This window comes from Agelaius phoeniceus, chromosome 2 (genome assembly GCF_051311805.1).
Source record: "Agelaius phoeniceus isolate bAgePho1 chromosome 2, bAgePho1.hap1, whole genome shotgun sequence".
NCBI lineage: Eukaryota > Metazoa > Chordata > Aves > Passeriformes > Icteridae > Agelaius > Agelaius phoeniceus.
Genome location: NC_135266.1, coordinates 87,081,673 through 87,109,132, shown reverse-complemented (window position 1 = coordinate 87,109,132; position 27,460 = coordinate 87,081,673). Strand labels below are relative to the sequence as shown.

The 27,460-nt window shown below is 58.9% G+C and overlaps 6 protein-coding genes across 12 annotated transcripts; 3 read left to right on the top strand and 3 right to left on the bottom strand.

The window, feature by feature from the left end:
- Window positions 1-1,890: 1,890 nt before the first annotated feature.
- Window positions 1,891-3,012, bottom strand: LOC129117257 (mid1-interacting protein 1-B-like). 2 transcript variants are annotated; one of them, XM_054627817.2, is made up of 2 exons: window positions 2,553-3,012; window positions 1,891-2,268 (listed from the first exon to the last, which is right to left on the bottom strand). In XM_054627817.2, exon 1 carries the CDS (start codon window positions 2,970-2,972, stop codon window positions 2,571-2,573), a length of 402 nt encoding a protein of 133 aa, XP_054483792.1. In that variant the 5' UTR covers window positions 2,973-3,012; the 3' UTR covers window positions 1,891-2,268; window positions 2,553-2,570. The 2 variants fall into 2 exon arrangements, with proteins under 2 accessions (XP_054483792.1, XP_054483793.1); XM_054627818.2 differs by having other exon boundaries at window positions 1,891-2,263.
- A 4,452-nt stretch (window positions 3,013-7,464) lies between these two features.
- LOC143693476 (mid1-interacting protein 1-B-like) lies at window positions 7,465-8,726 on the top strand. Of its 2 annotated transcripts, none has more exons than XM_077174705.1 (2): window positions 7,465-8,064; window positions 8,354-8,726. In XM_077174705.1, exon 1 carries the CDS (start codon window positions 7,645-7,647, stop codon window positions 8,044-8,046), a length of 402 nt encoding a protein of 133 aa, XP_077030820.1. In that variant the 5' UTR covers window positions 7,465-7,644; the 3' UTR covers window positions 8,047-8,064; window positions 8,354-8,726. The 2 variants fall into 2 exon arrangements, with proteins under 2 accessions (XP_077030820.1, XP_077030818.1); XM_077174703.1 differs by having other exon boundaries at window positions 7,468-8,064; window positions 8,349-8,726.
- A 1,978-nt stretch (window positions 8,727-10,704) lies between these two features.
- Window positions 10,705-11,826, bottom strand: LOC129117207 (mid1-interacting protein 1-B-like). 2 transcript variants are annotated; one of them, XM_054627751.2, is made up of 2 exons: window positions 11,367-11,826; window positions 10,705-11,082 (listed from the first exon to the last, which is right to left on the bottom strand). In XM_054627751.2, exon 1 carries the CDS (start codon window positions 11,784-11,786, stop codon window positions 11,385-11,387), a length of 402 nt encoding a protein of 133 aa, XP_054483726.1. In that variant the 5' UTR covers window positions 11,787-11,826; the 3' UTR covers window positions 10,705-11,082; window positions 11,367-11,384. The 2 variants fall into 2 exon arrangements, with proteins under 2 accessions (XP_054483726.1, XP_054483727.1); XM_054627752.2 differs by having other exon boundaries at window positions 10,705-11,077.
- A 4,452-nt stretch (window positions 11,827-16,278) lies between these two features.
- LOC129117230 (mid1-interacting protein 1-B-like) lies at window positions 16,279-17,540 on the top strand. Of its 2 annotated transcripts, none has more exons than XM_054627782.2 (2): window positions 16,279-16,878; window positions 17,168-17,540. In XM_054627782.2, the coding sequence occupies exon 1, from the start codon at window positions 16,459-16,461 to the stop codon at window positions 16,858-16,860; it is 402 nt and encodes a 133-aa protein (XP_054483757.1). In that variant the 5' UTR covers window positions 16,279-16,458; the 3' UTR covers window positions 16,861-16,878; window positions 17,168-17,540. The 2 variants fall into 2 exon arrangements, with proteins under 2 accessions (XP_054483757.1, XP_054483756.1); XM_054627781.2 differs by having other exon boundaries at window positions 16,282-16,878; window positions 17,163-17,540.
- A 1,978-nt stretch (window positions 17,541-19,518) lies between these two features.
- Window positions 19,519-20,640, bottom strand: LOC129117213 (mid1-interacting protein 1-B-like). Of its 2 annotated transcripts, none has more exons than XM_054627760.2 (2): window positions 20,181-20,640; window positions 19,519-19,896 (listed from the first exon to the last, which is right to left on the bottom strand). In XM_054627760.2, the coding sequence occupies exon 1, from the start codon at window positions 20,598-20,600 to the stop codon at window positions 20,199-20,201; it is 402 nt and encodes a 133-aa protein (XP_054483735.1). In that variant the 5' UTR covers window positions 20,601-20,640; the 3' UTR covers window positions 19,519-19,896; window positions 20,181-20,198. The 2 variants fall into 2 exon arrangements, with proteins under 2 accessions (XP_054483735.1, XP_054483736.1); XM_054627761.2 differs by having other exon boundaries at window positions 19,519-19,891.
- Window positions 20,641-25,097: 4,457 nt separating this feature from the next.
- Window positions 25,098-26,359, top strand: LOC129117250 (mid1-interacting protein 1-B-like). Of its 2 annotated transcripts, none has more exons than XM_054627807.2 (2): window positions 25,098-25,697; window positions 25,987-26,359. In XM_054627807.2, exon 1 carries the CDS (start codon window positions 25,278-25,280, stop codon window positions 25,677-25,679), a length of 402 nt encoding a protein of 133 aa, XP_054483782.1. In that variant the 5' UTR covers window positions 25,098-25,277; the 3' UTR covers window positions 25,680-25,697; window positions 25,987-26,359. The 2 variants fall into 2 exon arrangements, with proteins under 2 accessions (XP_054483782.1, XP_054483781.1); XM_054627806.2 differs by having other exon boundaries at window positions 25,101-25,697; window positions 25,982-26,359.
- The last annotated feature ends 1,101 nt before the right edge of the window (window positions 26,360-27,460 follow it).

The following is a 27,460-nucleotide window of genomic DNA, read 5'->3' as shown; positions in this document are numbered from 1 at the left end:
CTGAGCGCTGCCCAAGCCCAAAGCCATGGCTGCAGGGGACAGCAGGTGTCCCTCACTGTGACCCCAGCGGGCTTTGACCCCAGCCAGCCACCAAGGCCCGCACAGCCACTCACTCACTGCCCCACCAGCAGGATCAGAGAGACAATCAAGGGCAAGAACAAGAAAAGATGTGGGCTTAAATAAAACCAATGTAATAGGGAAAGCAAAAGCCATGCATGCAAACAGAGCAAAGCAAGGAATTCATTCACCACTTCCCATGGGCAGGTGCATGTTCAGCAATCCCCAGGACTGTAGGGTCCATCACAGGTAATGCAGATCTCAGAAGACAAAGGCCATCATTCCATGTGTGGCTCACTTCTTCCCCACACTGATGTCATATAGTCTGAAATGTCCCTTGGGTTGGCTGAGATCAGTTATCCCACCAGCATCTCCTCCCAAGTTTCCATGTGCTGCAGTCCCTACACCAGAGTGGCAGTACAGAAATGAGAAAAGAAAATTAACTCCACAGCTGCCTAAACCAGCACAGCCAGCTGTGCTCTCCAGGGAACACAGATCCCATCCTTGAGCAACAGCCAGATAAACTACCAGAGGGACATCACCCCCTCCATGGTCCTCTCCTCACCAGGAACCAGTCTCCATCCATTCCTTATGGTTCAACACCAGCTTCAGCAATCAGCATGGAGACCAGAGAGCTCCACAGCCAGAGCTCCATCATGTCCCAGCCAGAGGTGCCATCGCAATGCGGATGGCCCAGGTCTCTCCCAGTATGCCCCTCATGCTCCGTTTCCTCGGGATAAGACAGGACTGCAACATTGCCCAGGCTAAAGAGAGACACAGAGAGCAGACCAGCTCTGAAATCATCCCTCTAGCTGGAGGGAATTCTGTTTGCCCTCATTTGGGGAACTTGCTGACTGGCAGCTGCTTTCCTAGAAAAGCAGGACTCCTGGGTGCTGGTGCAGTGAGCTCCTTGGATCTCTGTGGCCTCAAAACTGGTGTTTGGGAAACCTGCCCACAACTCACCGTCCTCCTGGGGAGCCAGGCCATGGCTCAGGAGAGGGGAAATGTCACCTCATGTATCTCCAAATGACTGTGAATCATCCCCAGTGCCTCCTGCTGACACATCTGCCATGACTCTGGTTGCCCCAAACCCCTCAGAACTGTCCTTGTTCCACCTTGGTAATGGCCAGGACCCTTTCAGAGAGGGCACTTCTGGGTCTGGCCTCAGCTGCCTCCTCCAGAGCCCCCATTCCCCTCAGCAGTTCACACCCCCACAGCTGGCTGCAGACCCTGTCCCTGCTGCCCACGCTGGGGCAGGACAAGCCAAAGCCAGACTGGTCTCAGCAGCTGAGAGAAATGGCCTGATCAGGAGAGAGGAGATGGGAATCTCCAGTGTATCCCAAGGCTGGGGTGCCTGGACATGGGGCTGGCATGGTGGGGAGGCTGCTGCCTAGAGGTGCTGAGACCTACAGCTCTGCTGCCCCTCACTGTTGCATGGCTGGACTGAGTGCTGGGCAGACCCACAGTTTTGTGCACTGAAATCAAGCATCAGCTTTTGTGGTGTTGCCATCAACAAAAGGAAGAAATATTTCAGCCTGAGGCTGGTGACACAAAGGAACAGGTTGTCCAGTGAGTTTGCACAGGCCCTGAGCTTCAACACAGTCCTGAGCCACCTGGTCTAGAGCAGGATGTCCCAGCACACAGCAGGGCATTGCACTAGGTGGTGTCTGAAGATCCCTTCCAACCCAAACAATCCCACAACTTTGGGATTCTTTGTCCCGTTCACATTCCCCAGCATGGCCCTGGAAAGATCCCACCCTGCAGGGCCAGTGTCCCCCTGCCAGTGTCCCTGGGGCACTCCATGAGTGAAAGCAGCACACTGACAACACTGGCTTCCCAGGGATTCTTTTATTAGCAAAAACAGGGGGAACGCCCTTGGAGTCCAGGTACCAGCTGGAAAAGGGCTTGGCAATCTCCAGGGGCTGTGGGAGGTCGGGGCCACATCACAACATTCCCAACTTGCTGCCACTCTTTGAAAATAAAGAGGAGGCCACGAGCCTGCAGCTCTTCCAACGGCCTTGCCAGCACATCCAGATGCTTCTTCCTGAGGATAAGGCACCATCTGGTTCTGCAGTGGTCACAGCCATCTCCGGTGCCGGTGCCGGGAGATCCCATCAGCTGCCACGGAGCGGGGAATGCCAGCGGGACTGGGGAGAGCCTGCAGTGGTCAGCCACGGGGACGTCTTGTGCTTCCTGACACCAGCACCTGTCCTGCAACAGCAGCATTCCTTAACTCCAAGGATCATCCCAGGGCACACAAGGACCACCAAGCCTGAGTCCACAGGCCCTGAAGCCCTGCAGTGTCTGCACCGAGCAATGGGCAGGGCTCCCTCCTCCAGCATGGAGAGGGATATCCACCCCCAGCTGAGGGGACAGCCCCCATTCCAAGGCCCTTCCCAGCACGTCCCCACCCCTGCACTGCTGGGCCCCTCTCCCAACAGGGAGGCCACACACTGCCTTGCTGCCCCTGGACTCTGCATGTCCCCAGGTCTTACCTGGTGGCCTGGCCAGGGTCACCAGCTGGGCTGCCCCTCGCTGAGGTTGATCTGCTCCAGGATCTGGCTGTACCTGCGGGTCAGGGCGTTGGTGTCCCTGGTGAGGTGGGTGAGGACCTGCTGCAGGCCAGTCAGGTGCTGGGACAGGCGCCTCTCCAGCTGGGCATCCTCGGGCCCGTTGCTGTCCAAGGATGTGTCGTCGTCGGTGTCGGCACCGCTGGCGCTCTGGTCACCCACAGAGGCCAGGCCTTTCTCCACCATGGGCTTGATGGCCTTGAGGAGCTGGTAGCGCTCGTAGAGGTCCGTGCGGCTCTCGGCAGCCGGGGCTGCCCCCTCCTCCTGCGGGAAGACCCCTCGCAGCAGGCTGGGGAACATCACCTCCTGCTCCATCTTCTGCGTGGCTGAGAAGTACTGCTCCATGGCCCTTCTCCTACAGCTCTGGCACTGCTGCTCTGGGCTCTTCTCACAGGCTCACTGCTCCCTGGCCCTGCGAGGGCTTTTTATGCAGTGCTGGGGCACGTCCCTCCCCTGCTGTCCTCCCCTGCCAGCCCTGCTTGGGCTGCATGCCCTTGGGGTCGGGCTTGGCTCCAGCCCAGCCGGGGCTCGGGGCTCGGCCCTGCTGTGTCCCTGGCTCTGCGCAATCTTTCCTGGCCCAGCCTCCCCGTGGCCTTCACCCGAGCTGGCCGGGGGTCCTGCTGCCTCCCCATGCCAGGAGATACAGGGGGGCAGCAAGGAGGAGAGGTGCCCAGGGTCTCTTCGATCCTGTCCTGTATTATCTCAGTGCCCCAACATGTTCAGTCCTGGGGCCCTCTGGCTGTGGCTCCAGCTCCTGTGCCCAGTTTGGGAAGGCTGCAGGGGACCGTCACCTCCCCTCATTCCTGCTGCCACACGCTCAGGACGTGAAGACTGCAGGGACATTGAGCAACCCTTTAGCACACATAGGGAAATCTGGAACCCAGTGGAAATACACTGGAACCTTGTCCCACTGGGTGTCTGGGGACAATGGAGCCTGCTGGTGACCAGAGATTTGGGTGCCCAGAAACATCCAATGCCCCCAAGCTCCCCCTGGGCTCAGCAGGGATGTGGACAGGCACAGGGACCTGACTCCATGATGTGTAACTCCTGTGGCAGCAGCACAGAGCCATTGCTGCCCCCAGGGGATTGTGGACATGGCTTGCCTGCCACTGTTGAAATTCTGGGAGAGCAAAAGCCACAGCCAGGGCACCAGACAGCATTGCCTGTCCCTCCATGTCCCTGTGGAGTGTGGCAAACATGAAAAGTGGTTCTGTTTCTGGAAAGGCTGCTGTGGGGTACCTGGTTCCTTTTGCAACCCTTGGTGCTGGCAGCTCTCCCTCTGTGCCCCTGTATCCCAGCACTGCCACGCACCCTTTACCCACCCTTTGCCCACCTGTCCTGGCCACCCCTCTTGTCCCTTTCCTTGTGTCCTGGCATCTCTTTGTGCCCTGCCATGGGGCCCATTGCTGCACCAAGGAGTGTGGGTGCTGCTGGCCCCATGCAGGTGCCAGACAGAGCCTTGGCCACATCAGCGCACCTGCAGAGCTTCCTGGAAGTGCAGGCACATCACAGGGCTCTGGGGACACAGGGACACAGGGACACAGGGGATGCTTTGCCCTCCTGCTCCCCTCAGTGCCTCACAACCTGCTCATAGTGAGCATGGCAGAATGTTTGGGGGTGACAGGGGCTCAGCAGACTCTGATGGCTCCCTAACTCTTTATCCTTGGGACATGAATAATTGCCAAATCCTCTCCGTGCCTTTGAGGACACTATTAGGCAAACGTGGGACAGAAAATCTCACAGAGACCAATGGGAAACGCTGGGTACAGCTTGGGAGCTGCCACTGCCAGCAGGGATGTAAGGAGCAGGAAATCAAGGACTGCTCTTGGAGCACAGCACAGCCACCACGGGTGTGTAGCATGGCTGGGTTTGGGCTGAGCTGAACTGGGGTGCCCAGCCCTGGCTTGGGGCCCTGGGGAGGCTGCTCAGGACCAGCAGGGGCCCCAGGAGCTGCACTGATGTCCTCAGGTCTCTGCTGCCACAGACCCCCAGATTGGGCAAGCTTAGCCCTCACCTGTGGCCCTCCTGTCAGGTCCTGCCCCAGTCCCAGCCTCAGCTCAGAGTGCAGGTCGTGCCACCACATGTGTCCCCAAATGTCTCTGTACCATCCCGGGCACATCCTCCTGTCTTATCCCTCTGTGGCACCAAGGGAAGGGAGAGTGGCACCCTGCTCAGCGTCTGGAGCTGGGAGCAGAAGGAAGAGGGGCACAGTCAGAGGGACAGCAGTCGTCCTGCCAGGTCACCATGACATGCAGTGGAGCCCTGCTCTCCTGCAGGGGACTGAACACCTGAGTGCCAATGGGAAGGGGTGAACCAATGAGTTCCTTCTTTTGCTTTGCTTACTTGTGCAGCTTTTGCTTTTCCTGTGGAGCTGTCTCCATTTCTACCCACGACTTTTCTCTCTTTTACCCTCCCTGATTGTCTCCCCCTTCCCGCCTGGGGGGAGTGGCAGAGCAGCTGAGTGGGGCTGAGCTGCCAGCAGGGCTAAAATCCTGATATCCACAGTGAAGCTCCAGCCCCGGGACAGATGTGTCCTACCCTGAGGCTACTCTGGGGGGACACTATGATGTCTCTGAACCTTCAGGAAGCTCCAGGGTGGCCCAGAAGTCCTGGGAGCGTGGGGCTGCCAGTGTGTGCAAACCTCAGTGCAGCACAGGGCAGCTCAGGATGCCAGGAGCACCCAGAAAGGGAGAAGAGGAGCAGTGGGTTCAGGTCTGAGGGGGAGAGGCCAGGTGGCAGAATGAGCACCTGGCTGGGCTAGGAGGGGACAGCAGGAGGGGACGGTGGGAGAGCTGCCAACACTGAGGGTTGCAAAATTGGGGAAGGAGCACGTGGCCTTTCCCAAAACAGAACCAATTCCTCCAATTGCCACATACTGCAAGATAAGAGGGGACAGGAGTCCTGGCCATTGACCAGCCATGGAGTGGGGTTGATGCACTGGGACCCCCAAGCCAGCTCAGGCACAGGACAGGCCTCAGGGCGTCTGGGCCAGGAGCCAATGCTGACAATGAGGAGGGGTGCCCAGGTTCTCTCCTGTCCTTTCCTATCCTATCTCTACCCCCACCATGTTCAGTTCTGGGGTCCTGTGGGAGCGGGACCACCTCCTGTGCCCTGGTGTGTCCAGGCTGCAGGCACTGGTGCTGCTGGGAATGTCACCTGCCCCACTCCTCACTGCCGTGCACTCAGGATGTGAACACTCCAGGGACACTGAGCAGGCTCTGCCCATGAATGCCAGCCTGAACAGGGCAGCAGACACTGGTGTGGGACATCACCCTGGCAGTGCTCTGCTGCATGGAAGCCTGCATGGGCCATGGGGACATGTATGGGGACAGAGATGGGACCAAATGCCACCAGGGGAACTGCATCCATGGCACTGAACTTTCATGGCCCACACTGGAGCACAGATGGTGCCACCTTCACAGCCACCACCCCATCCTGGAGCAGAGGCCATGGCAGGTCAATGGCCAGGACTCCTGTCCCTTCTTATCTTGCAATATGAGGCAATTGGAGGAATTGGTTCTATTTTGGGAAAGGCCACAGTTTACTTCCTCCCTTGTGCAACCCTCAGTGTTGGCAGCTGTCCCACTGTCCCCTCAAAGCCCTGCCAGGTGCCCACTCTGCCACCTGCCCTCTCCCCCCCAGACCAGAACCCTCTGCTGCTCCTCTCCCTAGTGTGGTCCCCAAGGCACCGAGAGGATTTGGCAATTATTCATGTCGCAAGGATAATGAGCTGAAGAGCAATTGGCATCTGCTGAGCCCCTGTCACCCCCAAACATTCTGCCATGCTCACTATGAGCAGGTTGTGAGGCACTGGGGGGAGCAGGAGGGCAAAGCATCCCCTGTGTCCCTGTGTCCCCAGAGCCCTGTGATGTGCCTGCACCTCCAGGAAGCTCTGCAGGTGCCCTGATGTGGCCAAGGCTCTGTCTGGCACCTGCATGGGGCCAGCAGCACCCACACTCCTTGGTGCAGCAATGGGCCCCATGGCAGGGCACAAAGAGATGCCAGGACACAAGGAAAGGGACAAGAGGGGTGGCCAGGACAGGTGGGCAAAGGGTGGGTAAAGGGTGCGTGGCAGTGCTGGGATACAGGGGCACAGAGGGAGAGCTGCCAGCACCAAGGGTTGCAAAAGGAACCAGGTACCCCACAGCAGCCTTTCCAGAAACAGAACCACTTTTCATGTTTGCCACACTCCACAGGGACATGGAGGGACAGGCAATGCTGTCTGGTGCCCTGGCTGTGGCTTTTGCTCTCCCAGAATTTCAACAGTGGCAGGCAAGCCATGTCCACAATCCCCTGGGGGCAGCAATGGCTCTGTGCTGCTGCCACAGGAGTTACACATCATGGAGTCAGGTCCCTGTGCCTGTCCACATCCCTGCTGAGCCCAGGGGGAGCTTGGGGGCATTGGATGTTTCTGGGCACCCAAATCTCTGGTCACCAGCAGGCTCCATTGTCCCCAGACACCCAGTGGGACAAGGTTCCAGTGTATTTCCACTGGGTTCCAGATTTCCCTATGTGTGCTAAAGGGTTGCTCAATGTCCCTGCAGTGTTCACGTCCTGAGTGTGTGGCAGCAGGAACGAGGGGAGGTGACGGTCCCAGACTGGGCACAGGAGCTGGAGCCACAGCCAGAGGGCCCCAGGACTGAACATGTTGGGGCTCTGAGATAATACAGGACAGGATGGGAGAGACCCTGGGCACCTCTCCTCCTTGCTGCCCCCCTGTATCTCCTGGCATGGGGAGGCAGCAGGACCCCCGGCCAGCTCGGGTGAAGGCCACGGGGAGGCTGGGCCAGGAAAGATTGCGCAGAGCCAGGGACACAGCAGGGCCGAGCCCCGAGCCCCGGCTGGGCTGGAGCCAAGCCCGACCCCAAGGGCATGCAGCCCAAGCAGGGCTGGCAGGGGAGGACAGCAGGGGAGGGACGTGCCCCAGCACTGCATAAAAAGCCCCCGCAGGGCCAGGGAGCAGTGAGCCTGTGAGAAGAGCCCAGAGCAGCAGTGCCAGAGCTGTAGGAGAAGGGCCATGGAGCAGTACTTCTCAGCCACGCAGAAGATGGAGCAGGAGGTGATGTTCCCCAGCCTGCTGCGAGGGGTCTTCCCGCAGGAGGAGGGGGCAGCCCCGGCTGCCGAGAGCCGCACGGACCTCTACGAGCGCTACCAGCTCCTCAAGGCCATCAAGCCCATGGTGGAGAAAGGCCTGGCCTCTGTGGGTGACCAGAGCGCCAGCGGTGCCGACACCGACGACGACACATCCTTGGACAGCAACGGGCCCGAGGATGCCCAGCTGGAGAGGCGCCTGTCCCAGCACCTGACTGGCCTGCAGCAGGTCCTCACCCACCTCACCAGGGACACCAACGCCCTGACCCGCAGGTACAGCCAGATCCTGGAGCAGATCAACCTCAGCGAGGGGCAGCCCAGCTGGTGACCCTGGCCAGGCCACCAGGTAAGACCTGGGGACATGCAGGGTCCAGGGGCAGCAAGGCAGTGTGTGGCCTCCCTGTTGGGAGAGGGGCCCAGCAGTGCAGGGGTGGGGACGTGCTGGGAAGGGCCTTGGAATGGGGGCTGTCCCCTCAGCTGGGGGTGGATATCCCTCTCCATGCTGGAGGAGGGAGCCCTGCCCATTGCTCGGTGCAGACACTGCAGGGCTTCAGGGCCTGTGGACTCAGGCTTGGTGGTCCTTGTGTGCCCTGGGATGATCCTTGGAGTTAAGGAATGCTGCTGTTGCAGGACAGGTGCTGGTGTCAGGAAGCACAAGACGTCCCCGTGGCTGACCACTGCAGGCTCTCCCCAGTCCCGCTGGCATTCCCCGCTCCGTGGCAGCTGATGGGATCTCCCGGCACCGGCACCGGAGATGGCTGTGACCACTGCAGAACCAGATGGTGCCTTATCCTCAGGAAGAAGCATCTGGATGTGCTGGCACGGCCGTTGGAAGAGCTGCAGGCTCGTGGCCTCCTCTTTATTTTCAAAGAGTGGCAGCAGGTTGGGAATGTTGTGATGTGGCCCCAACCTCCCACAGCCCCTGGAGATCGCCAAACCCTTTTCCAGCTGGTACCTGGACTCCAAGGGCGTTCCCCCTGTTTTTGCTAATAAAAGAATCCCTGGGAAGCCAGTGTTGTCAGTGTGCTGCTTTCACTCATGGAGTGCCCCAGGGACACTGGCCCTGCAGGGTGGGATCTTTCCAGGGCCATGCTGGGAAATGTGAATGGGACAAAGAATCCCAAAGTTGTGGGATTGTTTGGGTTGGAAGGGATCTTCAGACACCACCTAGTGCAATGCCCTGCTGTGTGCTGGGACATCCTGCTCTAGACCAGGTAGCTCAGGACTATGTTGAAGCTCAGGGCCTATGCAAACTCAGTGGATAACCTGTTCCTTTGTGTCACCAGCCTCAGGCTGAAATGTTTCTTCCTTTTGTTGACAGCAACACCACAAAAGCTGATGCTTGATTTCAGTGCACAAAAATGTGGGTGTGCCCAGCACTCAGTCCAGCCATGCAACAGTGAGGGGCAGCAGAGCTGTAGGTCTCAGCACCTCTAGGCAGCAGCCTCCCCACCATGCCAGCCCCATGTCCAGGCACCCCAGCCTTGGGATACACTGGAGATTCCCATCTCCTCTCTCCTGATCAGGCCATTTCTCTCAGCTGCTGAGACCAGTCTGGCTTTGGCTTGTCCTGCCCCAGCGTGGGCAGCAGGGACAGGGTCTGCAGCCAGCTGTGGGGGTGTGAACTGCTGAGGGGAATGGGGGCTCTGGAGGAGGCAGCTGAGGCCAGACCCAGAAGTGCCCTCTCTGAAAGGGTCCTGGCCAGGATCAAGGTGGAACAAGGACAGTTCTGAGGGGTTTGGGGCAACCAGAGTCATGGCAGATGTGTCAGCAGGAGGCACTGGGGATGATACACAGTCATTTGGAGATACATGAGGTGACATTTCCCCTCTCCTGAGCCATGGCCTGGCTCCCCAGGAGGACGGTGAGTTGTGGGCAGGTTTCCCAAACACCAGTTTTGAGGCCACAGAGATCCAAGGAGCTCACTGCACCAGCACCCAGGCGTCCTGCTTTTCTAGGAAAGCAGCTGCCAGTCAGCAAGTTAATGAGAATCTCCATTGTATCTCAAAACTGGGATGCCTGGACATGGAGCTATGGAATTCTGGGAGGCTTCTTTCCACAGGTGGTGAGACCTACAGCTCTGCTGCCCCTCACTGCTGCATGACTGGGCAGAGTGTTGGAAAGATTCACACTTTGCTGTGCACCGGCATCAGCTTTTCTGGTGCCGTTAAAAATGGGAACACACTTCTGGTGCTAAAGTGATTTCAGCATTTATTCTAATAAGGTCTAAAGCTTAGGGGGCCTGCGGGTTGAGCAGGAGCGTTACAGTAGAGAATGTCTCAGTGCCGACGCTGGATCTACTTCCTTTCTTGAGCAGTGATGCTCCCGATGTTCCAGATGGAGCAGCACAGATTCATTGGCTCGGATAACCCTTTTCTTAAAATTTATTTTAATCCTCTGGATGGGTTTCTGTTGGGATCCTTCATTTGCATGAAGGTTTAAGGCGCTTGATTGGCCCATTACAGTTCTGTCCTGGCTGGTTCCGTTTGCTTGGGTGGTGATGCAGGTTACTTAGGTGTAATATGGTACATTGAGTACTGTATTACTTATGACTACCATTTTATTGCCTTTTACGATTTAATAACCAAACTTTTAACGTAAGTGCTTAAGAGTTATCACCTATTTTATAACAGTTTCTAACCAATTTTTTGTCTATGTTGCTGTCAACAAAAGGAAGAAATATTTCAGCCTGAGGCTGGTGACACAAAGAAGAGGTTGCCCAGAGAGTTTGCACAGGCCCTGAGCTTCAACACAGTTCTGAGCCACCTGGTCTAGAGCAAGATGTCCCAGCACACAGCAGGGCATTGCACTAGGTGGTGTCTGAAGATCCCTTCCAACCCAAACAATCCCACAACTTTGCGATTCTTTGTCCCGTTCACATTCCCCAGCATGGCCCTGGAAAGATCCCACCCTGCAGGGCCAGTGTCCCCCTGCCAGTGTCCCTGGGGCACTCCATGAGTGAAAGCAGCACACTGACAACACTGGCTTCCCAGGGATTCTTTTATTAGCAAAAACAGGGGGAACGCCCTTGGAGTCCAGGTACCAGCTGGAAAAGGGCTTGGCAATCTCCAGGGGCTGTGGGAGGTCGGGGCCACATCACAACATTCCCAACTTGCTGCCACTCTTTGAAAATAAAGAGGAGGCCACGAGCCTGAAGCTCTTCCAACGGCCTTGCCAGCACATCCGGATGCTTCTTCCTGAGGATAAGGCACCATCTGGTTCTGCAGTGGTCACAGCCATCTCCGGTGCCGGTGCCGGGAGATCCCATCAGCTGCCACGGAGCGGGGAATGCCAGCGGGACTGGGGAGAGCCTGCAGTGGTCAGCCACGGGGACGTCTTGTGCTTCCTGACACCAGCACCTGTCCTGCAACAGCAGCATTCCTTAACTCCAAGGATCATCCCAGGGCACACAAGGACCACCAAGCCTGAGTCCACAGGCCCTGAAGCCCTGCAGTGTCTGCACCGAGCAATGGGCAGGGCTCCCTTCTCCAGCATGGAGAGGGATATCCACCCCCAGCTGAGGGGACAGCCCCCATTCCAAGGCCCTTCCCAGCACGTCCCCACCCCTGCACTGCTGGGCCCCTCTCCCAACAGGGAGGCCACACACTGCCTTGCTGCCCCTGGACTCTGCATGTCCCCAGGTCTTACCTGGTGGCCTGGCCAGGGTCACCAGCTGGGCTGCCCCTCGCTGAGGTTGATCTGCTCCAGGATCTGGCTGTACCTGCGGGTCAGGGCGTTGGTGTCCCTGGTGAGGTGGGTGAGGACCTGCTGCAGGCCAGTCAGGTGCTGGGACAGGCGCCTCTCCAGCTGGGCATCCTCGGGCCCGTTGCTGTCCAAGGATGTGTCGTCGTCGGTGTCGGCACCGCTGGCGCTCTGGTCACCCACAGAGGCCAGGCCTTTCTCCACCATGGGCTTGATGGCCTTGAGGAGCTGGTAGCGCTCGTAGAGGTCCGTGCGGCTCTCGGCAGCCGGGGCTGCCCCCTCCTCCTGCGGGAAGACCCCTCGCAGCAGGCTGGGGAACATCACCTCCTGCTCCATCTTCTGCGTGGCTGAGAAGTACTGCTCCATGGCCCTTCTCCTACAGCTCTGGCACTGCTGCTCTGGGCTCTTCTCACAGGCTCACTGCTCCCTGGCCCTGCGAGGGCTTTTTATGCAGTGCTGGGGCACGTCCCTCCCCTGCTGTCCTCCCCTGCCAGCCCTGCTTGGGCTGCATGCCCTTGGGGTCGGGCTTGGCTCCAGCCCAGCCGGGGCTCGGGGCTCGGCCCTGCTGTGTCCCTGGCTCTGCGCAATCTTTCCTGGCCCAGCCTCCCCGTGGCCTTCACCCGAGCTGGCCGGGGGTCCTGCTGCCTCCCCATGCCAGGAGATACAGGGGGGCAGCAAGGAGGAGAGGTGCCCAGGGTCTCTTCGATCCTGTCCTGTATTATCTCAGTGCCCCAACATGTTCAGTCCTGGGGCCCTCTGGCTGTGGCTCCAGCTCCTGTGCCCAGTTTGGGAAGGCTGCAGGGGACCGTCACCTCCCCTCATTCCTGCTGCCACACGCTCAGGACGTGAAGACTGCAGGGACATTGAGCAACCCTTTAGCACACATAGGGAAATCTGGAACCCAGTGGAAATACACTGGAACCTTGTCCCACTGGGTGTCTGGGGACAATGGAGCCTGCTGGTGACCAGAGATTTGGGTGCCCAGAAACATCCAATGCCCCCAAGCTCCCCCTGGGCTCAGCAGGGATGTGGACAGGCACAGGGACCTGACTCCATGATGTGTAACTCCTGTGGCAGCAGCACAGAGCCATTGCTGCCCCCAGGGGATTGTGGACATGGCTTGCCTGCCACTGTTGAAATTCTGGGAGAGCAAAAGCCACAGCCAGGGCACCAGACAGCATTGCCTGTCCCTCCATGTCCCTGTGGAGTGTGGCAAACATGAAAAGTGGTTCTGTTTCTGGAAAGGCTGCTGTGGGGTACCTGGTTCCTTTTGCAACCCTTGGTGCTGGCAGCTCTCCCTCTGTGCCCCTGTATCCCAGCACTGCCACGCACCCTTTACCCACCCTTTGCCCACCTGTCCTGGCCACCCCTCTTGTCCCTTTCCTTGTGTCCTGGCATCTCTTTGTGCCCTGCCATGGGGCCCATTGCTGCACCAAGGAGTGTGGGTGCTGCTGGCCCCATGCAGGTGCCAGACAGAGCCTTGGCCACATCAGCGCACCTGCAGAGCTTCCTGGAAGTGCAGGCACATCACAGGGCTCTGGGGACACAGGGACACAGGGACACAGGGGATGCTTTGCCCTCCTGCTCCCCTCAGTGCCTCACAACCTGCTCATAGTGAGCATGGCAGAATGTTTGGGGGTGACAGGGGCTCAGCAGACTCTGATGGCTCCCTAACTCTTTATCCTTGGGACATGAATAATTGCCAAATCCTCTCCGTGCCTTTGAGGACACTATTAGGCAAACGTGGGACAGAAAATCTCACAGAGACCAATGGGAAACGCTGGGTACAGCTTGGGAGCTGCCACTGCCAGCAGGGATGTAAGGAGCAGGAAATCAAGGACTGCTCTTGGAGCACAGCACAGCCACCACGGGTGTGTAGCATGGCTGGGTTTGGGCTGAGCTGAACTGGGGTGCCCAGCCCTGGCTTGGGGCCCTGGGGAGGCTGCTCAGGACCAGCAGGGGCCCCAGGAGCTGCACTGATGTCCTCAGGTCTCTGCTGCCACAGACCCCCAGATTGGGCAAGCTTAGCCCTCACCTGTGGCCCTCCTGTCAGGTCCTGCCCCAGTCCCAGCCTCAGCTCAGAGTGCAGGTCGTGCCACCACATGTGTCCCCAAATGTCTCTGTACCATCCCGGGCACATCCTCCTGTCTTATCCCTCTGTGGCACCAAGGGAAGGGAGAGTGGCACCCTGCTCAGCGTCTGGAGCTGGGAGCAGAAGGAAGAGGGGCACAGTCAGAGGGACAGCAGTCGTCCTGCCAGGTCACCATGACATGCAGTGGAGCCCTGCTCTCCTGCAGGGGACTGAACACCTGAGTGCCAATGGGAAGGGGTGAACCAATGAGTTCCTTCTTTTGCTTTGCTTACTTGTGCAGCTTTTGCTTTTCCTGTGGAGCTGTCTCCATTTCTACCCACGACTTTTCTCTCTTTTACCCTCCCTGATTGTCTCCCCCTTCCCGCCTGGGGGGAGTGGCAGAGCAGCTGAGTGGGGCTGAGCTGCCAGCAGGGCTAAAATCCTGATATCCACAGTGAAGCTCCAGCCCCGGGACAGATGTGTCCTACCCTGAGGCTACTCTGGGGGGACACTATGATGTCTCTGAACCTTCAGGAAGCTCCAGGGTGGCCCAGAAGTCCTGGGAGCGTGGGGCTGCCAGTGTGTGCAAACCTCAGTGCAGCACAGGGCAGCTCAGGATGCCAGGAGCACCCAGAAAGGGAGAAGAGGAGCAGTGGGTTCAGGTCTGAGGGGGAGAGGCCAGGTGGCAGAATGAGCACCTGGCTGGGCTAGGAGGGGACAGCAGGAGGGGACGGTGGGAGAGCTGCCAACACTGAGGGTTGCAAAATTGGGGAAGGAGCACGTGGCCTTTCCCAAAACAGAACCAATTCCTCCAATTGCCACATACTGCAAGATAAGAGGGGACAGGAGTCCTGGCCATTGACCAGCCATGGAGTGGGGTTGATGCACTGGGACCCCCAAGCCAGCTCAGGCACAGGACAGGCCTCAGGGCGTCTGGGCCAGGAGCCAATGCTGACAATGAGGAGGGGTGCCCAGGTTCTCTCCTGTCCTTTCCTATCCTATCTCTACCCCCACCATGTTCAGTTCTGGGGTCCTGTGGGAGCGGGACCACCTCCTGTGCCCTGGTGTGTCCAGGCTGCAGGCACTGGTGCTGCTGGGAATGTCACCTGCCCCACTCCTCACTGCCGTGCACTCAGGATGTGAACACTCCAGGGACACTGAGCAGGCTCTGCCCATGAATGCCAGCCTGAACAGGGCAGCAGACACTGGTGTGGGACATCACCCTGGCAGTGCTCTGCTGCATGGAAGCCTGCATGGGCCATGGGGACATGTATGGGGACAGAGATGGGACCAAATGCCACCAGGGGAACTGCATCCATGGCACTGAACTTTCATGGCCCACACTGGAGCACAGATGGTGCCACCTTCACAGCCACCACCCCATCCTGGAGCAGAGGCCATGGCAGGTCAATGGCCAGGACTCCTGTCCCTTCTTATCTTGCAATATGAGGCAATTGGAGGAATTGGTTCTATTTTGGGAAAGGCCACAGTTTACTTCCTCCCTTGTGCAACCCTCAGTGTTGGCAGCTGTCCCACTGTCCCCTCAAAGCCCTGCCAGGTGCCCACTCTGCCACCTGCCCTCTCCCCCCCAGACCAGAACCCTCTGCTGCTCCTCTCCCTAGTGTGGTCCCCAAGGCACCGAGAGGATTTGGCAATTATTCATGTCGCAAGGATAATGAGCTGAAGAGCAATTGGCATCTGCTGAGCCCCTGTCACCCCCAAACATTCTGCCATGCTCACTATGAGCAGGTTGTGAGGCACTGGGGGGAGCAGGAGGGCAAAGCATCCCCTGTGTCCCTGTGTCCCCAGAGCCCTGTGATGTGCCTGCACCTCCAGGAAGCTCTGCAGGTGCCCTGATGTGGCCAAGGCTCTGTCTGGCACCTGCATGGGGCCAGCAGCACCCACACTCCTTGGTGCAGCAATGGGCCCCATGGCAGGGCACAAAGAGATGCCAGGACACAAGGAAAGGGACAAGAGGGGTGGCCAGGACAGGTGGGCAAAGGGTGGGTAAAGGGTGCGTGGCAGTGCTGGGATACAGGGGCACAGAGGGAGAGCTGCCAGCACCAAGGGTTGCAAAAGGAACCAGGTACCCCACAGCAGCCTTTCCAGAAACAGAACCACTTTTCATGTTTGCCACACTCCACAGGGACATGGAGGGACAGGCAATGCTGTCTGGTGCCCTGGCTGTGGCTTTTGCTCTCCCAGAATTTCAACAGTGGCAGGCAAGCCATGTCCACAATCCCCTGGGGGCAGCAATGGCTCTGTGCTGCTGCCACAGGAGTTACACATCATGGAGTCAGGTCCCTGTGCCTGTCCACATCCCTGCTGAGCCCAGGGGGAGCTTGGGGGCATTGGATGTTTCTGGGCACCCAAATCTCTGGTCACCAGCAGGCTCCATTGTCCCCAGACACCCAGTGGGACAAGGTTCCAGTGTATTTCCACTGGGTTCCAGATTTCCCTATGTGTGCTAAAGGGTTGCTCAATGTCCCTGCAGTGTTCACGTCCTGAGTGTGTGGCAGCAGGAACGAGGGGAGGTGACGGTCCCAGACTGGGCACAGGAGCTGGAGCCACAGCCAGAGGGCCCCAGGACTGAACATGTTGGGGCTCTGAGATAATACAGGACAGGATGGGAGAGACCCTGGGCACCTCTCCTCCTTGCTGCCCCCCTGTATCTCCTGGCATGGGGAGGCAGCAGGACCCCCGGCCAGCTCGGGTGAAGGCCACGGGGAGGCTGGGCCAGGAAAGATTGCGCAGAGCCAGGGACACAGCAGGGCCGAGCCCCGAGCCCCGGCTGGGCTGGAGCCAAGCCCGACCCCAAGGGCATGCAGCCCAAGCAGGGCTGGCAGGGGAGGACAGCAGGGGAGGGACGTGCCCCAGCACTGCATAAAAAGCCCCCGCAGGGCCAGGGAGCAGTGAGCCTGTGAGAAGAGCCCAGAGCAGCAGTGCCAGAGCTGTAGGAGAAGGGCCATGGAGCAGTACTTCTCAGCCACGCAGAAGATGGAGCAGGAGGTGATGTTCCCCAGCCTGCTGCGAGGGGTCTTCCCGCAGGAGGAGGGGGCAGCCCCGGCTGCCGAGAGCCGCACGGACCTCTACGAGCGCTACCAGCTCCTCAAGGCCATCAAGCCCATGGTGGAGAAAGGCCTGGCCTCTGTGGGTGACCAGAGCGCCAGCGGTGCCGACACCGACGACGACACATCCTTGGACAGCAACGGGCCCGAGGATGCCCAGCTGGAGAGGCGCCTGTCCCAGCACCTGACTGGCCTGCAGCAGGTCCTCACCCACCTCACCAGGGACACCAACGCCCTGACCCGCAGGTACAGCCAGATCCTGGAGCAGATCAACCTCAGCGAGGGGCAGCCCAGCTGGTGACCCTGGCCAGGCCACCAGGTAAGACCTGGGGACATGCAGGGTCCAGGGGCAGCAAGGCAGTGTGTGGCCTCCCTGTTGGGAGAGGGGCCCAGCAGTGCAGGGGTGGGGACGTGCTGGGAAGGGCCTTGGAATGGGGGCTGTCCCCTCAGCTGGGGGTGGATATCCCTCTCCATGCTGGAGGAGGGAGCCCTGCCCATTGCTCGGTGCAGACACTGCAGGGCTTCAGGGCCTGTGGACTCAGGCTTGGTGGTCCTTGTGTGCCCTGGGATGATCCTTGGAGTTAAGGAATGCTGCTGTTGCAGGACAGGTGCTGGTGTCAGGAAGCACAAGACGTCCCCGTGGCTGACCACTGCAGGCTCTCCCCAGTCCCGCTGGCATTCCCCGCTCCGTGGCAGCTGATGGGATCTCCCGGCACCGGCACCGGAGATGGCTGTGACCACTGCAGAACCAGATGGTGCCTTATCCTCAGGAAGAAGCATCTGGATGTGCTGGCACGGCCGTTGGAAGAGCTGCAGGCTCGTGGCCTCCTCTTTATTTTCAAAGAGTGGCAGCAGGTTGGGAATGTTGTGATGTGGCCCCAACCTCCCACAGCCCCTGGAGATCGCCAAACCCTTTTCCAGCTGGTACCTGGACTCCAAGGGCGTTCCCCCTGTTTTTGCTAATAAAAGAATCCCTGGGAAGCCAGTGTTGTCAGTGTGCTGCTTTCACTCATGGAGTGCCCCAGGGACACTGGCCCTGCAGGGTGGGATCTTTCCAGGGCCATGCTGGGAAATGTGAATGGGACAAAGAATCCCAAAGTTGTGGGATTGTTTGGGTTGGAAGGGATCTTCAGACACCACCTAGTGCAATGCCCTGCTGTGTGCTGGGACATCCTGCTCTAGACCAGGTAGCTCAGGACTATGTTGAAGCTCAGGGCCTATGCAAACTCAGTGGATAACCTGTTCCTTTGTGTCACCAGCCTCAGGCTGAAATGTTTCTTCCTTTTGTTGACAGCAACACCACAAAAGCTGATGCTTGATTTCAGTGCACAAAAATGTGGGTGTGCCCAGCACTCAGTCCAGCCATGCAACAGTGAGGGGCAGCAGAGCTGTAGGTCTCAGCACCTCTAGGCAGCAGCCTCCCCACCATGCCAGCCCCATGTCCAGGCACCCCAGCCTTGGGATACACTGGAGATTCCCATCTCCTCTCTCCTGATCAGGCCATTTCTCTCAGCTGCTGAGACCAGTCTGGCTTTGGCTTGTCCTGCCCCAGCGTGGGCAGCAGGGACAGGGTCTGCAGCCAGCTGTGGGGGTGTGAACTGCTGAGGGGAATGGGGGCTCTGGAGGAGGCAGCTGAGGCCAGACCCAGAAGTGCCCTCTCTGAAAGGGTCCTGGCCAGGATCAAGGTGGAACAAGGACAGTTCTGAGGGGTTTGGGGCAACCAGAGTCATGGCAGATGTGTCAGCAGGAGGCACTGGGGATGATACACAGTCATTTGGAGATACATGAGGTGACATTTCCCCTCTCCTGAGCCATGGCCTGGCTCCCCAGGAGGACGGTGAGTTGTGGGCAGGTTTCCCAAACACCAGTTTTGAGGCCACAGAGATCCAAGGAGCTCACTGCACCAGCACCCAGGCGTCCTGCTTTTCTAGGAAAGCAGCTGCCAGTCAGCAAGTTAATGAGAATCTCCATTGTATCTCAAAACTGGGATGCCTGGACATGGAGCTATGGAATTCTGGGAGGCTTCTTTCCACAGGTGGTGAGACCTACAGCTCTGCTGCCCCTCACTGCTGCATGACTGGGCAGAGTGTTGGAAAGATTCACACTTTGCTGTGCACCGGCATCAGCTTTTCTGGTGCCGTTAAAAATGGGAACACACTTCTGGTGCTAAAGTGATTTCAGCATTTATTCTAATAAGGTCTAAAGCTTAGGGGGCCTGCGGGTTGAGCAGGAGCGTTACAGTAGAGAATGTCTCAGTGCCGACGCTGGATCTACTTCCTTTCTTGAGCAGTGATGCTCCCGATGTTCCAGATGGAGCAGCACAGATTCATTGGCTCGGATAACCCTTTTCTTAAAATTTATTTTAATCCTCTGGATGGGTTTCTGTTGGGATCCTTCATTTGCATGAAGGTTTAAGGCGCTTGATTGGCCCATTACAGTTCTGTCCTGGCTGGTTCCGTTTGCTTGGGTGGTGATGCAGGTTACTTAGGTGTAATATGGTACATTGAGTACTGTATTACTTATGACTACCATTTTATTGCCTTTTACGATTTAATAACCAAACTTTTAACGTAAGTGCTTAAGAGTTATCACCTATTTTATAACAGTTTCTAACCAATTTTTTGTCTATGTTGCTGTCAACAAAAGGAAGAAATATTTCAGCCTGAGGCTGGTGACACAAAGAAGAGGTTGCCCAGAGAGTTTGCACAGGCCCTGAGCTTCAACACAGTTCTGAGCCACCTGGTCTAGAGCAAGATGTCCCAGCACACAGCAGGGCATTGCACTAGGTGGTGTCTGAAGATCCCTTCCAACCCAAACAATCCCACAACTTTGCGATTCTTTGTCCCGTTCACATTCCCCAGCATGGCCCTGGAAAGATCCCACCCTGCAGGGCCAGTGTCCCCCTGCCAGTGTCCCTGGGGCACTCCATGAGTGAAAGCAGCACACTGACAACACTGGCTTCCCAGGGATTCTTTTATTAGCAAAAACAGGGGGAACGCCCTTGGAGTCCAGGTACCAGCTGGAAAAGGGCTTGGCAATCTCCAGGGGCTGTGGGAGGTCGGGGCCACATCACAACATTCCCAACTTGCTGCCACTCTTTGAAAATAAAGAGGAGGCCACGAGCCTGAAGCTCTTCCAACGGCCTTGCCAGCACATCCGGATGCTTCTTCCTGAGGATAAGGCACCATCTGGTTCTGCAGTGGTCACAGCCATCTCCGGTGCCGGTGCCGGGAGATCCCATCAGCTGCCACGGAGCGGGGAATGCCAGCGGGACTGGGGAGAGCCTGCAGTGGTCAGCCACGGGGACGTCTTGTGCTTCCTGACACCAGCACCTGTCCTGCAACAGCAGCATTCCTTAACTCCAAGGATCATCCCAGGGCACACAAGGACCACCAAGCCTGAGTCCACAGGCCCTGAAGCCCTGCAGTGTCTGCACCGAGCAATGGGCAGGGCTCCCTTCTCCAGCATGGAGAGGGATATCCACCCCCAGCTGAGGGGACAGCCCCCATTCCAAGGCCCTTCCCAGCACGTCCCCACCCCTGCACTGCTGGGCCCCTCTCCCAACAGGGAGGCCACACACTGCCTTGCTGCCCCTGGACTCTGCATGTCCCCAGGTCTTACCTGGTGGCCTGGCCAGGGTCACCAGCTGGGCTGCCCCTCGCTGAGGTTGATCTGCTCCAGGATCTGGCTGTACCTGCGGGTCAGGGCGTTGGTGTCCCTGGTGAGGTGGGTGAGGACCTGCTGCAGGCCAGTCAGGTGCTGGGACAGGCGCCTCTCCAGCTGGGCATCCTCGGGCCCGTTGCTGTCCAAGGATGTGTCGTCGTCGGTGTCGGCACCGCTGGCGCTCTGGTCACCCACAGAGGCCAGGCCTTTCTCCACCATGGGCTTGATGGCCTTGAGGAGCTGGTAGCGCTCGTAGAGGTCCGTGCGGCTCTCGGCAGCCGGGGCTGCCCCCTCCTCCTGCGGGAAGACCCCTCGCAGCAGGCTGGGGAACATCACCTCCTGCTCCATCTTCTGCGTGGCTGAGAAGTACTGCTCCATGGCCCTTCTCCTACAGCTCTGGCACTGCTGCTCTGGGCTCTTCTCACAGGCTCACTGCTCCCTGGCCCTGCGAGGGCTTTTTATGCAGTGCTGGGGCACGTCCCTCCCCTGCTGTCCTCCCCTGCCAGCCCTGCTTGGGCTGCATGCCCTTGGGGTCGGGCTTGGCTCCAGCCCAGCCGGGGCTCGGGGCTCGGCCCTGCTGTGTCCCTGGCTCTGCGCAATCTTTCCTGGCCCAGCCTCCCCGTGGCCTTCACCCGAGCTGGCCGGGGGTCCTGCTGCCTCCCCATGCCAGGAGATACAGGGGGGCAGCAAGGAGGAGAGGTGCCCAGGGTCTCTTCGATCCTGTCCTGTATTATCTCAGTGCCCCAACATGTTCAGTCCTGGGGCCCTCTGGCTGTGGCTCCAGCTCCTGTGCCCAGTTTGGGAAGGCTGCAGGGGACCGTCACCTCCCCTCATTCCTGCTGCCACACGCTCAGGACGTGAAGACTGCAGGGACATTGAGCAACCCTTTAGCACACATAGGGAAATCTGGAACCCAGTGGAAATACACTGGAACCTTGTCCCACTGGGTGTCTGGGGACAATGGAGCCTGCTGGTGACCAGAGATTTGGGTGCCCAGAAACATCCAATGCCCCCAAGCTCCCCCTGGGCTCAGCAGGGATGTGGACAGGCACAGGGACCTGACTCCATGATGTGTAACTCCTGTGGCAGCAGCACAGAGCCATTGCTGCCCCCAGGGGATTGTGGACATGGCTTGCCTGCCACTGTTGAAATTCTGGGAGAGCAAAAGCCACAGCCAGGCCACCAGACAGCATTGCCTGTCCCTCCATGTCCCTGTGGAGTGTGGCAAACATGAAAAGTGGTTCTGTTTCTGGAAAGGCTGCTGTGGGGTACCTGGTTCCTTTTGCAACCCTTGGTGCTGGCAGCTCTCCCTCTGTGCCCCTGTATCCCAGCACTGCCACGCACCCTTTACCCACCCTTTGCCCACCTGTCCTGGCCACCCCTCTTGTCCCTTTCCTTGTGTCCTGGCATCTCTTTGTGCCCTGCCATGGGGCCCATTGCTGCACCAAGGAGTGTGGGTGCTGCTGGCCCCATGCAGGTGCCAGACAGAGCCTTGGCCACATCAGCGCACCTGCAGAGCTTCCTGGAAGTGCAGGCACATCACAGGGCTCTGGGGACACAGGGACACAGGGACACAGGGGATGCTTTGCCCTCCTGCTCCCCTCAGTGCCTCACAACCTGCTCATAGTGAGCATGGCAGAATGTTTGGGGGTGACAGGGGCTCAGCAGACTCTGATGGCTCCCTAACTCTTTATCCTTGGGACATGAATAATTGCCAAATCCTCTCCGTGCCTTTGAGGACACTATTAGGCAAACGTGGGACAGAAAATCTCACAGAGACCAATGGGAAACGCTGGGTACAGCTTGGGAGCTGCCACTGCCAGCAGGGATGTAAGGAGCAGGAAATCAAGGACTGCTCTTGGAGCACAGCACAGCCACCACGGGTGTGTAGCATGGCTGGGTTTGGGCTGAGCTGAACTGGGGTGCCCAGCCCTGGCTTGGGGCCCTGGGGAGGCTGCTCAGGACCAGCAGGGGCCCCAGGAGCTGCACTGATGTCCTCAGGTCTCTGCTGCCACAGACCCCCAGATTGGGCAAGCTTAGCCCTCACCTGTGGCCCTCCTGTCAGGTCCTGCCCCAGTCCCAGCCTCAGCTCAGAGTGCAGGTCGTGCCACCACATGTGTCCCCAAATGTCTCTGTACCATCCCGGGCACATCCTCCTGTCTTATCCCTCTGTGGCACCAAGGGAAGGGAGAGTGGCACCCTGCTCAGCGTCTGGAGCTGGGAGCAGAAGGAAGAGGGGCACAGTCAGAGGGACAGCAGTCGTCCTGCCAGGTCACCATGACATGCAGTGGAGCCCTGCTCTCCTGCAGGGGACTGAACACCTGAGTGCCAATGGGAAGGGGTGAACCAATGAGTTCCTTCTTTTGCTTTGCTTACTTGTGCAGCTTTTGCTTTTCCTGTGGAGCTGTCTCCATTTCTACCCACGACTTTTCTCTCTTTTACCCTCCCTGATTGTCTCCCCCTTCCCACCTGGGGGGAGTGGCAGAGCAGCTGAGTGGGGCTGAGCTGCCAGCAGGGCTAAAATCCTGATATCCACAGTGAAGCTCCAGCCCCGGGACAGATGTGTCCTACCCTGAGGCTACTCTGGGGGGACACTATGATGTCTCTGAACCTTCAGGAAGCTCCAGGGTGGCCCAGAAGTCCTGGGAGCGTGGGGCTGCCAGTGTGAGCAAACCTCAGTGCAGCACAGGGCAGCTCAGGATGCCAGGAGCACCCAGAAAGGGAGAAGAGGAGCAGTGGGTTCAGGTCTGAGGGGGAGAGGCCAGGTGGCAGAATGGGCACCTGGCTGGGCTAGGAGGGGGCAGCAGGAGGGGACGGTGGGAGAGCTGCCAACACTGAGGGTTGCAAAATTGGGGAAGGAGCACGTGGCCTTTCCCAAAACAGAACCAATTCCTCCAATTGCCACATACTGCAAGATAAGAGGGGACAGGAGTCCTGGCCATTGACCAGCCATGGAGTGGGGTTGATGCACTGGGACCCCCAAGCCAGCTCAGGCACAGGACAGGCCTCAGGGCGTCTGGGCCAGGAGCCAATGCTGACAATGAGGAGGGGTGCCCAGGTTCTCTCCTGTCCTTTCCTATCCTATCTCTACCCCCACCATGTTCAGTTCTGGGGTCCTGTGGGAGCGGGACCACTTCCTGTGCCCTGGTGTGTCCAGGCTGCAGGCACTGGTGCTGCTGGGAATGTCACCTGCCCCACTCCTCACTGCCGTGCACTCAGGATGTGAACACTCCAGGGACACTGAGCAGGCTCTGCCCATGAATGCCAGCCTGAACAGGGCAGCAGACACTGGTGTGGGACATCACCCTGGCAGTGCTCTGCTGCATGGAAGCCTGCATGGGCCATGGGGACATGTATGGGGACAGAGATGGGACCAAATGCCACCAGGGGAACTGCATCCATGGCACTGAACTTTCATGGCCCACACTGGAGCACAGATGGTGCCACCTTCACAGCCACCACCCCATCCTGGAGCTGAGGCCATGGCAGGTCAATGGCCAGGACTCCTGTCCCTTCTTATCTTGCAGTATGAGGCAATTGGAGGAATTGGTTCTATTTTGGGAAAGGCCACAGTTTACTTCCTCCCTTGTGCAACCCTCAGTGTTGGCAGCTGTCCCACTGTCCCCTCAAAGCCCTGCCAGGTGCCCATTTTGCCACCTGCCATCTCCCCCCCAGACCTGAACCTTCTGCTGCTCCTCTCCCTAGTGTGGTCCCCAAGGCACCGAGAGGATTTGGCAATTATTCATGTCGCAAGGATAATGAGCTGAAGAGCAATTGGCATCTGCTGAGCCCCTGTCACCCCCAAACATTCTGCCATGCTCACTATGAGCAGGTTGTGAGGCACTGGGGGGAGCAGGAGGGCAAAGCATCCCCTGTGTCCTTGTATCCCCAGAGCCCTGTGATGTGCCTGCACTTCCAGGAAGCTCTGCAGGTGCGCTGATGTGGCCAAGGCTCTGTCTGGCACCTGCATGGGGCCAGCAGCACCCACACTCCTTGGTGCAGCAATGGGCCCCATGGCAGGGCACAAAGAGATGCCAGGACACAAGGAAAGGAACAAGAGGGGTGGCCAGGACAGGTGGGCAAAGGGTGGGCAAAGGGTGCGTGGCAGTGCTGGGATACAGGGGCACAGAGGGAGAGCTGCCAGCACCAAGGGTTGCAAAAGGAACCAGGTACCCCACAGCAGCCTTTCCAGAAACAGAACCACTTTTCATGTTTGCCACACTCCACAGGGACATGGAGGGACAGGCAATGCTGTCTGGTGCCCTGGCTGTGGCTTTTGCTCTCCCAGAATTTCAACAGTGGCAGGCAAGCCATGTCCACAATCCCCTGGGGGCAGCAATGGCTCTGTGCTGCTGCCACAGGAGTTACACATCATGGAGTCAGGTCCCTGTGCCTGTCCACATCCCTGCTGAGCCCAGGGGGAGCTTGGGGGCATTGGATGTTTCTGGGCACCCAAATCTCTGGTCACCAGCAGGCTCCATTGTCCCCAGACACCCAGTGGGACAAGGTTCCAGTGTATTTCCACTGGGTTCCAGATTTCCCTATGTGTGCTAAAGGGTTGCTCAATGGCCCTGCAGTCTTCACGTCCTGAGCGTGTGGCAGCAGGAACGAGGGGAGGTGACGATCCCCTGCGGCCTTCCCAAACTGGGCACAGGAGCTGGAGCCACAACCAGAGGGCCCCAGGACTGCAGGCACTGAGATAATACAGGACAGGATGGGAGAGACCCTGGGCACCTCTCCTCCTTGCTGCCCCCCTGTGTCTCCTGGCATGGGGAGGCAGCAGGACCCCCGGCCAGCTCGGGTGAAGGCCACGGGGAGGCTGGGCCAGGAAAGATTGCGCAGAGCCAGGGACACAGCAGGGCCGAGCCCCGAGCCCCGGCTGGGCTGGAGCCAAGCCCGACCCCAAGGGCATGCAGCCCAAGCAGGGCTGGCAGGGGAGGACAGCAGGGGAGGGACGTGCCCCAGCACTGCATAAAAAGCCCCCGCAGGGCCAGGGAGCAGTGAGCCTGTGAGAAGAGCCCAGAGCAGCAGTGCCAGAGCTGTAGGAGAAGGGCCATGGAGCAGTACTTCTCAGCCACGCAGAAGATGGAGCAGGAGGTGATGTTCCCCAGCCTGCTGCGAGGGGTCTTCCCGCAGGAGGAGGGGGCAGCCCCGGCTGCCGAGAGCCGCACGGACCTCTACGAGCGCTACCAGCTCCTCAAGGCCATCAAGCCCATGGTGGAGAAAGGCCTGGCCTCTGTGGGTGACCAGAGCGCCAGCGGTGCCGACACCGACGACGACACATCCTTGGACAGCAACGGGCCCGAGGATGCCCAGCTGGAGAGGCGCCTGTCCCAGCACCTGACTGGCCTGCAGCAGGTCCTCACCCACCTCACCAGGGACACCAACGCCCTGACCCGCAGGTACAGCCAGATCCTGGAGCAGATCAACCTCAGCGAGGGGCAGCCCAGCTGGTGACCCTGGCCAGGCCACCAGGTAAGACCTGGGGACATGCAGAGTCCAGGGGCAGCAAGGCAGTGTGTGGCCTCCCTGTTGGGAGAGGGGCCCAGCAGTGCAGGGGTGGGGACGTGCTGGGAAGGGCCTTGGAATGGGGGCTGTCCCCTCAGCTGGGGGTGGATATCCCTCTCCAAGCTGGAGGAGGGAGCCCTGCCCATTGCTCGGTGCAGACACTGCAGGGCTTCAGGGCCTGTGGACTCAGGCTTGGTGGTCCTTGTGTGCCCTGGGATGATCCTTGGAGTTAAGGAATGCTGCTGTTGCAGGACAGGTGCTGGTGTCAGGAAGCACAAGACGTCCCCGTGGCTGACCACTGCAGGCTCTCCCCAGTCCCGCTGGCATTCCCCGCTCCGTGGCAGCTGATGGGATCTCCCGGCACCGGCACCGGAGATGGCTGTGACCACTGCAGAACCAGATGGTGCCTTATCCTCAGGAAGAAGCATCCGGATGTGCTGGCACGGCTGTTGGAAGAGCTGCAGGCTCGTGGCCTCCTCTTTATTTTCAAAGAGTGGCAGCAAGTTGGGAATGTTGTGATGTGGCCCCGACCTCCCACAGCCCCTGGAGATTGCCAAGCCCTTTTCCAGCTGGTACCTGGACTCCAAGGGCGTTCCCCCTGTTTTTGCTAATAAAAGAATCCCTGGGAAGCCAGTGTTGTCAGTGTGCTGCTTTCACTCATGGAGTGCCCCAGGGACACTGGCAGGGGGACACTGGCCCTGCAGGGTGGGATCTTTCCAGGGCCATGCTGGGGAATGTGAACGGGACAAAGGATCCCAAAGTTGTGGGATTGTTTGGGTTGGAAGGGATCTTCAGACACCACCTAGTGCAATGCCCTGCTGTGTGCTGGGACATCCTGCTCTAGACCAGGTGGCTCAGGACTATGTTGATACTCAGGGCCTGTGCAAACTCACTGGACAACCTGTTCCTTTGTGTCACCAGCCTCAGGCTGAAATATTTCTTCCTTTTGTTGATGGCAACACCACAAAAGCTGATGCTTGATTTCAGTGCACAAAACTGTGGGTCTGCCCAGCACTCAGTCCAGCCATGCAACAGTGAGGGGCAGCAGAGCTGTAGGTCTCAGCACCTCTAGGCAGCAGCCTCCCCACCATGCCAGCCCCATGTCCAGGCACCCCAGCCTTGGGATACACTGGAGATTCCCATCTCCTCTCTCCTGATCAGGCCATTTCTCTCAGCTGCTGAGACCAGTCTGGCTTTGGCTTGTCCTGCCCCAGCGTGGGCAGCAGGGACAGGGTCTGCAGCCAGCTGTGGGGGTGTGAACTGCTGAGGGGAATGGGGGCTCTGGAGGAGGCAGCTGAGGCCAGACCCAGAAGTGCCCTCTCTGAAAGGGTCCTGGCCATTACCAAGGTGGAACAAGGACAGTTCTGAGGGGTTTGGGGCAACCAGAGTCATGGCAGATGTGTCAGCAGGAGGCACTGGGGATGATACACAGTCATTTGGAGATACATGAGGTGACATTTCCCCTCTCCTGAGCCATGGCCTGGCTCCCCAGGAGGACGGTGAGTTGTGGGCAGGTTTCCCAAACACCAGTTTTGAGGCCACAGAGATCCAAGGAGCTCACTGCACCAGCACCCAGGCGTCCTGCTTTTCTAGGAAAGCAGCTGCCAGTCAGCAAGTTCCCCAAATGAGGGCAAACAGAATTCCCTCCAGCCAGAGGGATGATTTCAGAGCTGGTCTGCTCTCTGTGTCTCTCTTTAGCCTGGGCAATGTTGCAGTCCTGTCTTATCCCG

What these genes read in the sequence shown, in the direction of transcription:
- LOC129117213 (XM_054627760.2), bottom strand. Translation starts at nt 20,600, where the DNA reads ATGGAGCAGTACTTCTCAGCCACGCAGAAGATGGAGCAGGAGGTGATG.
- LOC129117257 (XM_054627817.2), bottom strand. Translation starts at nt 2,972, where the DNA reads ATGGAGCAGTACTTCTCAGCCACGCAGAAGATGGAGCAGGAGGTGATG.
- LOC129117230 (XM_054627782.2), top strand. Translation starts at nt 16,459, where the DNA reads ATGGAGCAGTACTTCTCAGCCACGCAGAAGATGGAGCAGGAGGTGATG.
- LOC129117207 (XM_054627751.2), bottom strand. Translation starts at nt 11,786, where the DNA reads ATGGAGCAGTACTTCTCAGCCACGCAGAAGATGGAGCAGGAGGTGATG.
- LOC143693476 (XM_077174705.1), top strand. Translation starts at nt 7,645, where the DNA reads ATGGAGCAGTACTTCTCAGCCACGCAGAAGATGGAGCAGGAGGTGATG.
- LOC129117250 (XM_054627807.2), top strand. Translation starts at nt 25,278, where the DNA reads ATGGAGCAGTACTTCTCAGCCACGCAGAAGATGGAGCAGGAGGTGATG.